Source organism: Orycteropus afer, unplaced genomic scaffold (genome assembly GCF_000298275.1).
Source record: "Orycteropus afer afer isolate SDZICR_OR568_19922 unplaced genomic scaffold, OryAfe1.0 scaffold00104, whole genome shotgun sequence".
NCBI lineage: Eukaryota > Metazoa > Chordata > Mammalia > Tubulidentata > Orycteropodidae > Orycteropus > Orycteropus afer.
This window is the reverse complement of record NW_006921691.1, coordinates 9,200,472-9,218,946: the sequence shown is the minus strand read 5'-3', so window position 1 is coordinate 9,218,946 and position 18,475 is coordinate 9,200,472. Positions and strand designations below refer to the sequence as shown.

The 18,475-nt window shown below is 39.4% G+C and overlaps 1 protein-coding gene across 1 annotated transcript in view; it reads right to left on the bottom strand.

The window, feature by feature from the left end:
- The window catches only part of SV2C (synaptic vesicle glycoprotein 2C), a 280,125-nt gene that overhangs the window by 197,355 nt on the left and 64,295 nt on the right, over window positions 1-18,475 (bottom strand). The window contains exon 2 of the mRNA XM_007943358.2: window positions 13,051-13,231. Coding sequence (XP_007941549.1) covers window positions 13,051-13,231 — 181 coding nt within the window. The remainder of the gene's footprint in view (window positions 1-13,050; window positions 13,232-18,475) is intronic.

Here is an 18,475-nt window from a genome sequence, read left to right as displayed (position 1 = left end):
CTTCAATCTCCCTAATTCTGTCTTCCATTGATTCAAGTCTGTTCCTTTGCCCATTCAATGTCTTATCTATTTCTGAAAATTTAGTATTAATCTTCTGGATTTCTCTGTGTAGATTTTGTAATTTTTCATTTGTTTTGTCATTTTGTTCTTGTATCGGCTTTTGAAATAGTTGTAGGGTTTTCTCTGTGTTTTCCTCAATTTTGTCAGTGTTTTCCTTGATCTGTCTCTCAATTCATTGAAGATACCTAAATATAATCCTTTTGAATTCCTTATCAGGGAGATCCAATGCTGTGCCTTCCTTGCAGATGTGTTTGGGGTCTGTATCCTGGTCCCTTGTTTCTCCTCCTTTATCTTGCTTCTTTATGTGGACTGTGATGCTCTGTTGTCTCTGAGGCATTGTGATGTTTTTGTATTTATATTTAATTGGTGATTGTATATTGGAGTGACTTGCCCATGATTTTTGTTTTATTTGTATGTTACCTATGCAAACAGGGTACGGTGCTTCTCTATTCACTAATTGGCAGCATGTATATACTCACTACCTGTCTCTTTTCCTGCTGTCATCCTTTTGTATGTCCCTGCTGACCTTGGAAAACAGAGCCTATTCTTAAGTCCCTGGAATCCAAATGAGAATGCCATCACTTTAAAATCCAAAATGGTAGCCACTTGTAAAGATTCAAAATGGCTGCACCTTCGGTCACTTTAAATATCCAAAATGGCTGCCACATGTAAATAATCAAAATGGCTGTGCCCTCCAGACAGTGGAAAGTCAACAGCTCAGGTTGTCTCCTTCCTTGCTGTTTCCCTTCCTAGTCATAGGCCACCAGCTCAGTCATCCATGAAGATCTTGGTGCCCAGGGCTGATCTTTAGGTCAATTCTCAGGTTCCAACAACACTTGGAAATATTCAGGCTGTTGGTCCCATCAGAGTAGCTGATAGTCCACAGCTCCGACTGTCTCTGTACTCAACTGTTTTCGTTCAGGTTTTTCAACTAGTTAGTACCTAATCCACTTCTGTATAGTTCCTTTCAAAGCTCAGAGCTCCAGGATTATCTTCTGTATATCTGTCAATTGGTTTTTCTTTTCTTTTTTGAAGAGGGTCTGTGTTGCTTGTCTGCCTTTTCCTCCATCTTACTGGAAGCCTCAATAAAATATGTTTTTTAAAAGTCTTGAAAATTTTAAAATGCGTCTACATTTTTCTAAAGTGATAAGAAAGTAAATAAGACTACTTTAAGAGAAGGACTACTTTGAAGGGAAAACTTTATATTTCAGAACTAGAATGAAAATCAGAAGACTTGGGTGATGGTGGTCAGTTGCACATTTTGTTAAGTCACTTTATGCCTTGGTTTTCTAATTTAAACATGTTTAATATTTTGATTTGGTTTACTTATTTAAAACATTGTGGTAATGAATGAAATATTACATAAAAAGTATTTTGAAGAATCGTGGTTAATGGTGCTCATTTCTACAAAGTCAAAGTATTCTTGTTACTGTAATATAAGACAGTTAATGAAAGGATATTGCAAATAGCTTTGAAGGATGCATTTGCAAGACTCCATTCATAGATTATTCTTGATTATTTTTAGATGATTATTCCATAAATCATTATTTTTTCTCTTACAGCATACAAAAAACATTGAAATTTCATTTTAATCTCTGTTGCTGTTATATTTTTCTCCTGATCTTCATGCTTAGCAATGCCAGACCCTCAGTGACAAGCTCCCAACTCTGACATGGGCTGGAATCCAAAGCATTATCCAAAGCATTGTAATTAAGAGTGACTGGAAACAAATAATTTAATTCTGGGGCAAATGAAAATGCATCAATGGTGCCAACTCCATTTGCCATCTTTCTAATTTTCTGTAATATAAGAGGGAAGGACAGTGCCTGTTGCTTGGTGTGAGATTCACTTAGGAAACTGAGGGACAGATGAGAAATTGGTGATGTCCTCTTCCTCACTCCCACAAAACACTGCTTTCCCTGGCAGGAAACTCATTCTTCGTACTGAATAAATATTTAAACTCATGCAGAATGTTTATGTTTCTAAGCTGGACATAATTATGTTTCTAAGAAGATATGCTCATGACCTGGTGTGGTGAATTAGGAGAAAGCCCATGTAGAGACAATGAAATAAAAAACATAGATGGATTTTAATCTTGAACAAGATCTCCTTCCAGTCTATTTGCAGAACTAAGAATGTAATTCAGTGCTACTAATGATGCTTCAGCAATGAAATAAGATAGAGCAATGGGAAACTTGTGGCATTTGTAGAAAATCAAACTAAGAAAACCCACTTGCTGATGAATCTAATCCAACTCATGGCAGACCCATGTGTTGTCAGAGTAGAGGTGTGCTCCATAGGGATTTCAATGGCTGATTTTTTGGAACTAGGTCACTAGGTCTATCAGATGCACCTCTGGGTCAAATTGAACTACCTACCCTTTGGTTAGTAGCTGAGCAAGTAAACCATTTGCAACACCTAAATCAACACTAAGACATTTTAAACCTTGGCTTCAGAAAGAACTGTTTACTTGTTAACAGATTTACTAGTTTATAAAGAATTAATTGTAACCTGAGTCATAGCTGACTGACTCTTGGTTCTGCCACTAAACCTCAGTCTGCAAAATAAGGGGCTTGGACTGCAAGACCCATAAATTCTCTTCCTGCTAAAACTCAGTATGTGAAATTGGTGGGCACATAGCAGCACCAAGGAGCAATCCAAGAGATGGTCAATATATGTTCATAGGGCGTCCACACTAGGCAAGGTGCTGCTACCAGGTACCACAGATAGAGTAAAGAGCAAGACAGAAAGTCTCTGCCTAGAATTTACATGCAATAGGAGGAGAGAAATAGACACACAAAAAGTAAGTCTTTTGGGGCACTGATAAAAAGAAGACAGGGTACTGTGGTGAGGGTCACTGAGAGGAATGGTCTCTGGAAAGGCCCAGCTGAAGACATGACTGCTGAAGATCTGATAGAAGCATCTTTGAAGCAGAAAGGATGGCAAATGTAAAGCTCCAGGGAAATGTTTGGAGTGGTGGAGGCCTGAGTACCATAGGCCACGATAGAAAAATCCCTAAAGCTTTGAACCCTATTTCCTTGACCATTTAGATTTCTGCAATGTGAAACCAAATCAGATCTTGATGGAGGGAGCTGCTTAACTAGTCGATACAACATGATCTCTTATTTAAGATCTCCAGGATCTTAAATAAGTCACAACATTTTGGCACTAAATAAAATAGTTTAAATAAAAAGGGAATATATAAAAATTTCAGTAGCTTGTGTACTGAGTTCATAAGTAATTGGAGTAAAAACAGTTTGAAAATTATGTTGTTATTAATTAGGTACTGTTGAGTGGGCTCTGACTCATAGTGACCCTATGCACAACAGAACAAAATACTGCCTGGTCCTGCAACATTCTCACAATCATTGCTATGTTTGCGTCAATTTTTGCAGCCACTGTGTCAATCTATCTTAAGGGTATTCTTTCTCCCTGATCCTCTACTTTACCAAGCATCATGCCCTTCTTCAGAGATTGGTCCCTCTTGGTAACAAAGTACAAGAGATGGAGTCTCACCATCCTTGCTTCAAAGGAACATTCTGGCTGTACTTCTTCCAAGACAAATTTGCTCATTCTTTTGGCAGTCCATGGCATATTCAATATTATTTGTCAACACCAGAATTCAAATACACTCATTCTTCTTTTGTCTTCCTTATTGTCATGCATATGAGGCAATAAAAATACCGTGACTTGGGTCAGGTGCCTGTAAGTCTTCAAAGTGACATCTTTGCTCTTTTAACACTTTAAAGAGATTTTCCCTTTCCCCACCCAGTAGATTTGCCTAGTGAAATACATCATTCGAATTCTTGAAAGTTGCTTCCATGGACATTGATTGTGGATTCAATTAAAATTAAATCCTTGACAACTTCAATCATGTCTCCATTTATCATGATGTTGCTTATTGGTCCAGTAGTGAGGATTTTTGTTTTCTTTATGTTGAAGTGTAGTCTTTGATCTGCATCAGTAAGTGCATCACGTCATCTTCACTTTCAGCAAGGAAGGTTGTGCCATCTGCATATCACAGTTAGTTACTGAGTTTTCTTCCGATCCTGATGTTGCATTCTTCTTCATATAGTCCAGCTTCTCAGATTATTTGTTCAGCATGCAAGTTGAATAAGTATGGTGAAAGTGTACAACCTTGACACACACCTTTCCTGATTTTAAGCCATTCAGTATCCCCTTGTTCTGTATGAATGACTGCCTCTCATTTATGTACAGGTTTCTCATGAGCATAATTAAGCATTCTGGAATTCCTGTTCTTTGAAATGTTGTTCATAATTTGTTATGATCCACACAGCTGAATGCTTTTGCATAGTCAATAAAATACAGGTAAACATCTTTCTGGTATACTCTGCTTTCAGCCAAGATTCATCTAATATCCATAATAATATCCCTTGTTCCATGTCTTCTTCTGAAACCAGTTCGAATTTCCGGCAGTTTCCTGTCAACATACTGCTGCAACTGTTTTTGAATTCTCAGCAAAATTTTACTTGTATGTGATACTAATGGTATTGTTCAGTAATTTCTGCATTCTGTGTCTATCACCTTTCTTTGGAACTTGGAACAAATATGGATATATGGATCTCTTCCAGTTGGTTGGCCAGGTAGCTGTCTTCCAAATTTCTTTAAACAAGTGAGAGCTTCCAGCTTTGTATCCATTTGTTGAACCATCTCAATGTGTATTCTGTCAATTCCTGGAGGCTTTTTTTTTTTTTTTTTGGCAATTCCTTCAGTGTAGCTTAGACTTCTTCCTTCAATACCATCAGTTCTTGATTATATACTACCTCCTGAAATAGTTGAATGTCGACCAATGCTTTTTAGGACCATTACACTGTGTATTCCTTCCACCTTCTTTTGATGTTTCCTGTTTTGCATATAGAATCCTTCAATATTGCAACTCGAGGGTTGAATTTTTCTTCAGTTCTTTCAGCTTGAGAAATGTTAAGCATGTTCTTCCCTTTTAGTCTTCGAACTCCAGGTCTTTGCACTTTTCATTATAATACTTTAATTTGTCTTGTCTTTCTGCTGTTTGGAATCTTCAGTTCAGCTTTTACTTTATCACTTCTTCCACTTGCTTTAGCTACTCTCCATTCAAGATCAAGTTTCAGAGTCTTTTCGGACATCCAGTTGATCTTTTCTGTCTTTTTAATGACGTTTTTGCTTTCTTCATGAACGATGTCTTTGATGTCATTCCACAACACGTTTGGTGTTCAGCGGGTCAGATCTATTATTGAGATGGTCTCTAAATTCAGGTGAGATATACACTAGGTTGTATTTTGGCTCTCATAGACTTGTTTTAATTTTTTTCAGCTTCAACTTAAACTTGCATATGATCAATTGATGGTCTGCTCCACAGACCTGCCCTGGCTTTGTTCTGACTGATGACATTGAGCTTCTCCATTGTCTCTTTCTACAGATTAAGTCAATTTGATTCTGTATTCCATCTGGCAAGGTCCATATGTATAGTCACTGTTTATTTTGTTGAAAAAATGTATTTGCAATGAGTAAGTTTTGGTTTTGCAAAGTTCTGTCATGCTAGCTCCACCGTCATTTCTGCCAACAAGGCCCCTGCTTCTTCTTTGTTTCCAGCTTTCACATTCCAATTATAATAATAATAATATTATCCAGTAATAATCAGTACATCTTGATTGTATGTTTGGTCAATTTCAGACTGCAGAAGGTAGTAAAATTCTTCAGTTTCTTCATGTTTGGCTTTAGCGGTTGCTGTGTAAATTTGAATAATGGTCATATTAACTGGTCTTCCTTATAGGTGTACGGATAATATCCTATTACTAACAGCACTGTATTTCAGAACAGATCTTGAAATGTTCTTTTTGATGATGAATGTGATGCCATTCTTCTTCAATATGTCATTCCTGGCATAGTATGCCAATTCAAAATGGCCAATATCAGTTCATTTCAGCGCATTAATGCCTAGGATAATGATCTCCATGCCTTCCATTTCATTTTGGATAACTTCTAATTTTCCTAGATTCATATTTCATACATTCCATATTCCGGTTATTAATGGATGTTTGCAGCTGTTTCTTCTCATTTTGATTCGTGCCACATCAGCATATGATGGTCCCAAAAGCTTTACTCCATCCACATCATTATGGTCAACTTTCCTTTGACAAGGCAGCTCCTCCCCAGTAGTATTTAGGGTGCCTTCCCACGTGAGGGACTCATCTTCTGGCACTATTTCAGACATATGTTTCACTGTTATTCATCAGGTTCTCAGTGGCAAATTTTTCTCAGAAGTGGACCACCACATCCTTCTTCCTAGTCTCCATTACTCTGGAAGCTCCACTAAAACCTGTCCACCATGGGTAACCCTGCTGGTATTTGAAACACTGGTGGCTTAACTTGCATTATCACAGCAACATGCAAGCCACTACAGTATGACAAACTAACAGATGAGTGATGGTTGAACATTATTATATGCCTTTAAACACAAGAAGATCCTTTGAGTGGAAATTACTCTTATTCACAATTTTCATCAAGGTTTTCTCCTTCTGTGTCTCCCAATCTCCTTTTTGCTACCTTTCTTATGGAACTTAATAATTCTTAGAAGGCAGGGAGTGGAGGCACTATCTGCATATCATCCCTTTACTACTAGAAGGTGAGCAACTTGAGGAAAGGGCTCACAGATCTCCAAGAAAGGCCCTGCATGGTTCCAGGTATAAGGCAGGGGCTAAAATGTTTTTTGAGTTGAATTGGAATGGAACCAGAGAAAATGCAGTTTTTGGTGAGACTGTCAGAGACTCAGAGACAGGTATCCAGGTGAACTCCAGAGCTGCTGGGAAACACCCTGTGTCATCAGGGTAGTACTTTATAAACACATGTTGGCAAAATAGCCCAGAAACTTGGGAGAAGAAGAAAGACAACTTTCTTTATTTTCCTTAATTTCATTTCATGTGTCCCCTCAGCTCTTGCACCCCACAAAGCTCTGTGGATGATTTGTTACTTGGGCTCACCCTGCTCACCAATGACTAAGCTCATATCACTTCTTCCCTCACTCCCACCCCAGCCTAGAGAATCTCCATGTAGTGTGGAGAGCAGAGCTGTTAGATTTTACTGGGCCTGTTATCTCCCGAATCTTTTATCTATGCATAGTCCTTTCTGTTTGCCTCAGGGGCTAGACTTGAAATTCAAAAGCCAGAAAGAGGTCTGCTCTCCCCTTGCCCTCTGTTATCACTCTGAGATAATGAGCAAAGGACAGCTTGTTGTTGTTGTTGTTTATGTGCCTTCAAGTCGAACCGACTCATAGTGACCCCTCCTTGGGTTTCCAAGGCAGTATCACTACGGAAGTAGATTGCCCCATTGCCCCATCTTCCTTCTGAGGAGTGGCTGGTGGGTTTGAACCTCCAGCCTTCTGGTTAGCAGTCAAGTGCCTTAGCCACTATGCTACCAGAGCTCCCAAAGGGCAGCTTAGTTGAATGAATGGGAAGAAGACTAGACAGACAATGTTGTTGTTAGTTGCCATGGAGTCAGCTCTGACCCATGGCAATCTCATGTGCAACAGAAGAAACATTGCTCAATCCTGTGACATCTTCAGGATTCCTGATATGCTAAAGTCCCTTGTGCACTCATTGTGTATTCTAAGTGCCTTCTGACCTAGGGGTCTCATCTTTCAGCACCTTATTGGTCAATATACTGTTGTCATCCAAAGGGCTTTAATTGGCTAAGTTTTGAAAGCAGATCACCAGGCCTTTCTTCCTAGTCTATTTTAATCTGGAAGCTACACTGAAACCTGTCCACCATGGGTGATGCTGCTGGTATGTGAAATACCAGTGGCATATCTTCCAGCATTACAGCAACACTCAAGCCACCAGAATATGACAAACTGACAGATGGGTGGTGGTAAAGAGAGAACAGGGAATGGCAGACCATGGATGAATATTTCTGAATACTATCTAAGAATTTTTCCTCTATCATGTACTTTTTATAACAGCTTTATTGCTATATAATTCACATACATTTAAAGTGTATAACTGAATGTTTTTTAATTTATTCATAGATATATGCACCCATCACTACAGTCAATTTTGGAACATTTGCATCATCTCAAAGGGAAACCCTATACTCTTAAGCTATCACCCTCTCAACTCTGTCACCATACAGTCCTGAACAGCAATAATCTACATTCTGTCTGGATAGATTTGCCTATGCTGGACATTTCATATAAATACCATACAATACATGGTCTTTTGTGATTGGATTTTTTTTCACTTAGCATAATGTTTTCAAGTTTCATCCTGGTTCATCATTACAGCTTGTATTAGTACTTGACTCCTTTTGATAGATAAATATTCCATTGCATGTGTGTGCGTATATATAGTAAAATTTTGTTTACAACTCATTAGTTGATGGACATTGGGCTATTTCCACCTTTTGGCTATTGTGAGTAATGATGCTAGCAAACACACATACACAAATTTTTCTGTGGATATATATTTTCATTTCTTGTGGGTATATACCTAGGAGTCTGCCACATTTTTTAATACTGTGGGGCCTGAAAGATCTTTTAACCAGAAGCCTTTAGTATGGAGATTGACACATCCCATGCTGAGCCCTAATGCCTGTAGTATAGAGATTAAAACGTCCCATACCTCAGAGCCTTTTATCAGAAATCTGCATGGCTCCAAAAAGCCTCTCGCCCACCTTTGAAGACTCCGAGGGCTCTTACCTCCCAGATTTCGATTTTGGATTTCGCAGGGAGTATGCACATATCAAAGAGATCCGCCGGCCCGAAAAATCTCTCACTCACCTTTGAAACCGGGAGATTCCAACCTGCCCCCAAATTCCCAAACCCCTGTCCTAAAAACCAAATTATCTACTCCACCCCATATTCTTCTATAAATTTGTTTTAATGTAAGAGCACAGGGTCTTTTGCTCAAGCCACTGATTTGGTGAGAGCAAGGACCCTAACTTAAGTTAGCTAATAAACTTTCCTATTGCTTTTGCATTGTCGTGTGTTGGCAAATTCCTCGCGCCCAACAACTCCTTCATAACCTGGGCACAACAATACGATGTCTTATTTGATCCTCATGTTCCAAGATAGGAGTGTAAAGTACTACTACCTCCATTTCACAAACAAAAAATCAGACTGAAGAGCCTGTGAGGCTTTCCCAAAGCCCCATGGTGAAAGGAAGGGGACAATAGACTTAGATTTCTTAACTCCCAGTCCCATGTCACTTCACAAAGACATAGTGTTTTACCCTCTGGTATCAAGTTTATGGAGCTTAACTGAGTTTTCTCACCACTCGTCTGTCAGTTTGTCATACTGGGTCAGCCTGTGTGTTTCTGTGAGGCTGGAAGCTATGCCACTGGTATTTCAAATACCAGCAGGATCACTCATGGTGGACAGGTTTCAGCAGAGCTTCCAAACTAAGATAGACTGGGAAGAATGATCTGGTGCTCTACTTCTAAAAACTCTGGCCAATTAAAACTGCATGAGTGGTAGTGGAACACTGTGTGATGCAGTGAAGATGAGCCACTCAGGTTGGAAGGCACTCAAAATACAGTGGGGAAGAGCTGCCTCCTCACAGTACAGTTGACCATAATTATGTGCATTAAGTAAAGCTTTATGGACTTTCATTTGCTGCTGTGACTTGACTCAAAATGAGAAGAAACAGCTGCAAATACCCATTAATAATCTGAATGCAGAATGTACCAAGTATGAATCTGGGGAAATTATGAGTTGTAAAAAATGAAATGAAATGCACAAAGATTAATATCCTAGGCATTAACAAGCTGAAATAGAATTGGACAATCATATGGTCTAATATTCTGGAAACCGACAAGAGGAATAGCATTACATTCATCATTTAAAAGAACATTTCAAGACCTATCCTGAAGTTCAACACTGTCAGTGATAGGATAATATCTGTGATAGTTAATGTGTGCCAATTTGGCTGGGGCCAGGATTCTCAGTTGTTTGGCAGTTATATAATGATGTAATCTGATATGATCAGCCAATCAGTTGTAAGGGCAGTTTCCTCCAGGGTGTGGCTTGCAAGATATATATATATATATATATATATATATACATATATATGGACATTCTGGCAAAGCTTGTTTGCTTGCTCTGGATCCTGCACCTGGCTCATCATTATCTGACCTCCAGTTCTTGGGATTTGTCAACCTCTGTAACCTGTGAGCCACTAGTCTGCCATCTGACCTGTTGATCTTGGATTTGTCAGCCACTGCAACTATGTGAGTAAAGAGAAGCCTCCAGCTTGATGCCAGATCCATGGACTTAGGACTTGCCAGCATGTACAACTCTGTGAGCCATTTCCTTGAGACAAAAATCCCCCCACCCTTTCATCGCTCTCTCTCTCTCTAAATAGAAAGAGAGAGAGAGAGAGCGAGCACTCTGGTGTTGCAGTGCCCAAAGCATTTGACTGCTAACCATAAGGTTAGCAGTTCAAACCCACCAGCTGTTCCATGAAAGGAAGATAGAGCAATTTACTCCCATAAAGATTTACCATCTTGGAAACCCAATGGGGTTTGCTATGAGTTGGCAGTGGTTTTTATTTTTATTTTTTTAATACATAGATGTGGTAGTTAAGTTTGTGTGTCAACTTGGCTGGGCCTGGTTGAGAGGCTGGGCAGCTGGATGTAGTTATTCCCCATGGTGAGATTGATAATTAACTCCATAGTGGAATCTACTGAAGCAGCTGAGTAGCTGCTTTAGGGATGTGGTCTGCTTCCAGGATATAAGAAGCAGATTTGGGAATGGTCTCTAGCTGATGGCATGCTTGAACCCTGCATATAGCCAAGTCGTTGTTCAACAGACTGCCATGCTCTGCCGATCTTGGGACTTCTTCTGGACTTGAATTAGGGGCCTGCCATGTTGTTTGGTAACATTGGAACTGTGTCTTTTTACTTGTCAACCTTGGGCTTGTCAGCCTCAGCAACCAGCAGCTGTCTGAGTGAAGAAAAGCCTCCACCTTCAGTGGGCCATGAGCAAGTGGCAGAGCTGAAGCCCTAGGCTGAGAGGCTTTCACCTATCCCCTAGAGCCTGGCACTTTGAACTTGGACTCAAAGCCTCCAAACTATAAAAGAATAAACTCCTGTTTGTTAAAGCTATCCCATTTGTGGTGTATCTTCTGTTAGAGCAGCACCAGCTAACCAAAACAACAGGGTTCACTGATTTTGCTTCTCTAGAGAACCCAGACTAAGAAAATATCCATACGCTACAAGGAAGACCACTTAATACAACTATTTTTCAAATTTACACACCAACCACTAATGATAAAGATGAAGAAATTAAAGATTTTTACTAATTTATGCAGTCTGAAATTGATCAAATATGCAATCAAGATGCATTGATAATTACTGGGGATTGGAATGCAAAAATTGGAAACAAAGAAGGACTTTTATTGTTGTTATTTGCCATCGAGTCGGCCCCGACTCATAGCGACCCCTCCTTGGGTGTCCGAGGCAGTATCACTACAGAAGTAGGAATGCCCAACCTTCCTTCTGAGGAGTGGCTGGTGGGTTTTAACCACCAGCCTTCTGGTTAGCAGTCAAGTGCCTTAGGCACTATGCTACCAGAGCTGGAAAATATGGGTTGGGTGACAGAAAGGATTCTGGAGATTGCAAGATAGAATACAAAAAAAAAATTGTGCATAATCAACCAATGTCATTATGTGTACAAATATTGTAGCAGGAAAATGATATAAAAATTAAAACTATTTTGAATGAATTATGAAAGTGATCAGTTAGTCTACAAATAGAATCTTTGTACTCTGGAAGTAATCTGGGTACATGATATTTCTCCCTAATCCCTCATATTACTATTAGTCTCAGCTCTGATTTTAACGCACTACTGGATGTAATTAAGAAAGACACACTGTAGTTCTCTGATCTTCTCTTTTGGCAAAGCTGTGTTCTGCTGTGTAGGTATCACTATCATCACCAACCATAAGGGAAAGGCTTCTCAAATCCATAACTCAGGCCTGTCTCCTTCATTGTCTGCATTTTTTTTCCATTTTATATTATTCCTTTAGATTCTTCTTATGCTAGATACCTCAGAAAAAATTAAAATAAAATTTTCCAGTATAAATAGAAAATTTCATATTTTTACTATTTTTTTCTCCTTATTAAAGCAGAGTTCCTCATACTCTCCTATCATAGCTGTTGGGTCTTCCTGAGCTTGTGAATTCACTTAGTAAATGCGCTACAAGTTCTTTAAAGAAAATGATTGCACCATTGGATATATTATGTCATTGCACTTGGTTAATAGCAAAATGTGGATTAATTCAACAGAATTCAGGAACTTACAGAAAAAGAAATATTACATTTCAAGAAGCAGGCTTCCCCCCTAATTAAATATGCTAAGTTGGCATAGATCAATAAAGCAACATTTACTTGAGACACTCTAAGCCTGGATTTAAGAGTATGCCTGAATGGTTTGAAACTGTAATTACTTCATAAATGGTAGGAACAGAGCTATTTCTTGCTTAAATTTGCAGAAGGAAGATACATTTATGAATAAGTTCTGGTACAGAAACAGCATTCTATGCAACTCATTTCTTAGAAGTAAATCACTAAAACAGTCAGCCAGAATAACATAGGGTGTGCTCCCTTCTCTTTCGGATTTATTTATTTATTTTGTGCTGATCTCCTTCTTGTGATATATTGCCTTCCCCTTCAAGCAAGTTACTACGTGTCTATCCTCTGGTTAGTGGTTTAACCTCCCCCCACCTCCCACCCCTGGTAGCCATCCAATAATATTTCTTTCCATGTAAAAACCTTTTCTTGACTTTTTACAATGGTGGTTTCAAATAATAAATCATTTCTGGATTTAAAGGTAGATAATTACATTTTTAAGAACCAGAATTATGGCTCTTAAGGCTGACACAAATACAGAGAAGATGTGTTAAGCGAGCATTTCTTGGTAATGAGGTGCTTTAAGTGGAGAACATGTACAATTATGGAAAGTAAATGTATTATCATAAAATATGAAGGAGAAAAGCTTACCCGAATCCAGAAAGTAAGCGACAGAAGAGAAAGAAGCCATAACCTTGGACAAACGATGAAAGGAAGGCAAAGAATCCGTTGACAGACATGCAAATCAGGAGAGACTGTTTCCTTCCCACTTTGTCTGCCAGTCCTCCCCAGAAGAATGCCCCCACCATCATCCCGAGGTATACTATGCTGCCTGCAACACACAGAAAACAAAGAAATATATCAGAGATTGGGAGTAAATGGCATATGTAACAACAATGGAATAAGGAACAAAATACATTTCAGCATCTTGCATGGAAAAGATTTCCTTTAAAAATATATCCTTTTAGAGTGGGAGGGGAAAAGTGGAACAAAATCCAAAAACTCAATAATGACCAGAATTACTGGTCAGATTAAATCTGGTGAGACTCCCAATAATATGGCCCTGGAATACATTCTGTGCCTGGAATAAAACGCATCCCCTGGGGCAGGCTCTCAGCCCAATAGTTAACAAGATGTACATGCAGACCATTCAACCCAGGATGACACACCCACATACTCTATGGTAATACATCCCTTAGAGCAATAGACCATGGGACACCAGAGGACCAACACTCAAACTGAGGAAATGCAGGACAAATAGGAGTGCATAAATATGAGGGGCACAGGGGAAGGGTTACAGGGAGGGGAGGAGACTGGGTTAGGGTTGGACATGGTGAATGGGGAATGAAACTAAATGTATGCATTACATTGAATGTAAAACAAGCTCTTAAAAAATATATCCTTTGGGACTAACACTAATCATCTTTCAGGTAAGAAAATACGCTCTGTGGGGTACCTTTGGCTGCTATGACTGATTGCAAGGGCTTATGGGAAATCATTTGCTCTATCATCTCCTCTGGGAGACAAAATGATCAAGTTCTTCCTAGCCTTGTGGGCAGGATTGAGGAGTATCCACACAGAACAATCCTGTAGTTCAACTCACTGTCAAGTCACTTTTGGTCTGAATGCTCAGCTTGGCACCATGGCAATGCCAATATGGGAAACCCAGTCAAGAGCTCCCAGGTCAAAGTGGATCCCCTCTCCCCCACTAACCCTGTTTCAAATCACTGCATATAATCGATGACCTGGGCCAAGGCTGGGCTGTTAGGGCCCTTGAAGATGACCCCATGGATTCTTCCTCTTTACTTCCTCCTGGCCCTTCCTCCTGGGCTCGGAGATTATCAGAGTTCATCTTAAAATAGTCTCTACCTCTGTTGATAAAAGAATATTCTTTCTTAGATTCAGGAGATTAAGCAGAAGGGAAATGTTAAGATGTCGGAAAATAGCAAACTTATCATGGTTGACTTTTCTCCCATATTGGAAACAAGTGGAAAATTGGGTATTAGATACATGTGCTTCTTGATGTCATTGTGAGTATACACTTGAGTTTTTAATTCACAGGCTTCTTTTAAAATACCAGATCCCCACAGACTCTGCCCAGAATCTTGCTCACGATGAAATGATGTTAGGTGTGCAAATATTAGTTTAGGAAAGTTCCTAAAAGGGTGTGCAATGTTTAGGGGAAATGTGATAATTAATAAATGAAATTTTAATATATCTGGAATGTGAGGTTAAAGAAACTACTTCATTTTTCCATCCATTTCTGCTTTTTCCCTTGATTCACCAAAGTACCATGTGAACCTTTGATTTTCAAGGGCACAACTGAGATACTCCACAGTATCAAAGTAAGCAACTAAAAAAGTCATATCATTTTATTGCTTTGAACTAATGTGAGAAATATCCTATTAAAACATTCACCCCTTAATCAGTTTGCTTTACCCACAGTTAAGGAATCAATATAAGATCCAGAAGAAAAATATTCAGTAAGGTATCGTGACTCTCACACCAATGACACAAGATGCTGTTTGCAGGTAGCTGAATATCAACAGTAACAATGAATTGTGAATGGCAGAGCAGGTGTAAAACAAATGAAAACAAAAGCTGTGTTTTACTTAGAGTGGGATACTGTAAAGAGGTGGGTAGTTATCCTTAGGCTGGGTATGGATGGCATATTGTTATCTATACTGCGGGACAGACTGTACACAAAGAGTCCTATTATTAGACCCAATGGATGTCCAAAACATGATTTGTAGAATGCATGGAACCCTGGTGGCACAGCATTTGAAGTGCTTGGTGCTTGACCCAAAAGTCAGTGGTTGGAACTCACCAGCCACTCTGCAGGAGAAAGATGAGACAGTCTGCTTGCATAAAGATTAACAGCCTTGGAAACCTTATGGGTCAGTTCTTCTCTGTCCTATAGGGTCACTATGAGTAAGAATAGACTCAACAGCAGTGGGTTATGAGCACAGTGCATGAGAATTCCAAAAGCAGGCAAATTGACTCAGAGAAATGGCTATGTAGCATATCTCTTATGCATAGCATAAAAGGTTTAAGTCTGCCACTCATATCTCTCACAAGAATAACCAGCAGCTAGGCTTCTTCACAATTAATGTGTCAAATAAAAATGTGAGCTTCCATAAATCAGGAGCAGCCTGTGGCTGCTACAGTCTAAGACTTGGGAGGTTTTTGTTGTAGCTCTAGTCCCACGAACAAAGCCTACCCACTCTACCTATGTCTTTCAGCATCCCTCCTCATCCAGGGTAGCTACCTGACAATACCACCACCCAAGACCTCCTATGACCCACTGTAATTACTATCAGAATACAAGGAAAATACAAAGGCAAGCTATCCACAGCTTTTAACCATTTATTATCATTTAATGATAATAGTGAGCAACAATGACTGCTGCTACTTTCACTGACTGAGCATCAGTTTGTGGCAAGCACTTTTCAAGGAATGTTCCATAGGTTGGTTCATTTAATCCACACCACAATCCTACAAAGGTGGTACTATTAGTTGGTATATTTTATTAACTCGTTTCACAGATGAGGGCCGTGACCAGCAGAGGTACTATGTAACTTGCTATAACAGATAATAAGTGGGAAATTTGGATTGTGGAATTATGTTTCTTTGACTCTAAAGCCAGAAAATCATTCTCAGAGCTGATGTTAGTTGGAATATGCCATTTCTCTGTTCCCTGGACTTTGATCCAGCAACCAAAGGGTTAAAACATAGTACAGCAGGGCAATGCCTAATGCTACAAGTAAATTGTTTGATTTCCAGCATAGACCTGTTGACTATTTTGAATACTGTAAAATACACAAGTGGAAAATCAGGAGTTAGATGGATGTGCATCTAGGCATCCTTGTGAGTATACCCACTCCTCATTTATCAACATAGTTAAAGCCTATCGAGTCAATTCTGACTTACAGTGACCCCCATTGGGTTTCCAAAGCTGTACATTTCTACAGAAGTAGATTGCCTCATCTTCCTTCGATGGAGCAGCTGTGGGGTTTCAACCACTGACCTTCTGGTTATCAGCCAACTGCCTTACCCACTACCAATCCACTGCTGTAATGAATACCATAGTGTAAGGCAAGAGTAAGTAATTCTGGCTATTATGATTAAGGGTATGTGTTAACTTGGCTGGGCCATGATTCTCAGTAGTTTGGCAGTTATGTAATGATGTAATCATCTTCCATTTTGTGATCTGATGTGGTCATTTTCCATTTTCACATAATGCTGACTTTTCCATAATGATCTAATTTTTGTGGTGTCACATAATGATCTAACTTTGTGGTGTCATAGAATCAGAGTTATGTCCAGGTTAGCAGAAAAACAATAGAAAGGAGCTAGGGGAAAAATGCTGTTTCATTCTACTCAAGCAGCCAATTAGAGATGGTTCTCAGACACTTCAAATGGGCACATTGCCAACTCTTGGGTGGGAGATGGGGAGCTATATTAGTTTCCTATGGCTTCAGAAACAAAGTACCACAAAATAAGAAGCTTAAAACATCAGAAATGTATTGTCTTCTGTTCTGGAGGCTAGAAGTCCAAAATAAAATTGTCAGCAGGGTTAGTTCTTTCAGGAGGCTTTGAGAGACCATTGGTTCTTGCCTCTCTTCTAGCTTCTGGTGGTTCCCAGAAATCTTTGGAATTCCTTGGCTTGCAGCTGCATCACTCCAATTTCTGTCTTTGTCTGCACATGGCCATCTTCCCTTCGTATCTCTTTGTTTCCTCTCTTTTATAAGGACACTGATCATATTGGATTGGGACCCACACTCCTCTAGTATGACCTCATGTTAACTAATAATATCTTCAGAGACACTATTCTAAACAAGATCATGTTTGCAAGCACCAGCATATCTTTTCTGGGGACAAAATTCAATCCATAATGGGGTTGTTGCTGAAAACAGCTCAATGAGGGCAGAGTAAAGTGGAAATCTAATCCTTTGCTAAAAACAACAGGCTCCCTTGAGGGCAATTCTTTTGGCTTTTCTAGTCCAGGAGTGATGATGCAAGTTTAGTCATTGTTATTGCCTTCTTCTGGAGAGTCACCTTCAACTTTCCTTTCACATAGATGAGAACTTCCTTATGATGAAAACCAGCACTGTAAAGGATCACCATTCATGTGTGAAATTTCCTCCAACCAGAAATAGTATAAAGGCATAGCTACACATAGGTAGATTCTTTAAAGCCTGAAGGTATAAAGGCAAGCGAGCTGAGCTTCACCTTAACATTTGTGATGGACATACCTCAGTGACTTGTTAAGGGGTAGAATGTTCTTTCCTAAACCTAAACCACCTGAAAATAAAAGACTTTTAAAATAACATTTATTCAGGTATTTTAAATATAAAAGATTAAAGTGAAAAAGAGCCATTCTTCAATTGCCACAGAAATTTATACACAGATGACAAATATATCTATATGGCAAAAAACTCAAAACTTATAAAAAATATATAAAATTCTTTTCCACCCTGAATCCTCTCCTCAAAGGTAAATGTGGTAGTTGAGTTTGTGTGTCATCTTGGCTGGGTCTGGTTGAGTGGCTGGGAAGCTAGATGTAGTATTCTCCATGCTGAGACTGATAATCAACTCCATGGTGGAATCTACTGGGAGCAGCTGAGTAGCTGCCTTAGGGATGTGGTCTGCTTCCTATATATAAAGAGAAGACTTGGGGAACGGTCTCTAGCTTGTGGTATACTTGAACCCTGCTTGTTAGCTGTGTCGTTGTTCAGCAGCCTGCCATGCTCTGCCGATCTGCCATGTGGTTTGGTAACATTGGGATTGTGCCATTTTATTTGTTGACCTTGGGTCTGTCAGCCTCAGCAGCCAGTAACTGCCAGAGTGAAGAGATCCCTCTAGCTTCAGCGGGCCAGGAGCAAGAGGCAGAGCTGAAGTCCAAGGTCGAGGGACTTTCATACAGCCCCTACAGCCTGGCACTTTGAATTCAGACTTCTATCCTCCCAAACTATAAGAGAATAAACTCTTGTTTGTTTAAGCCATCCCATTTGTGGTATATTTCTGTTAGAGTGTACTAGGTAACCAAAACAGTAACCATTAGCAAATTTTTTTC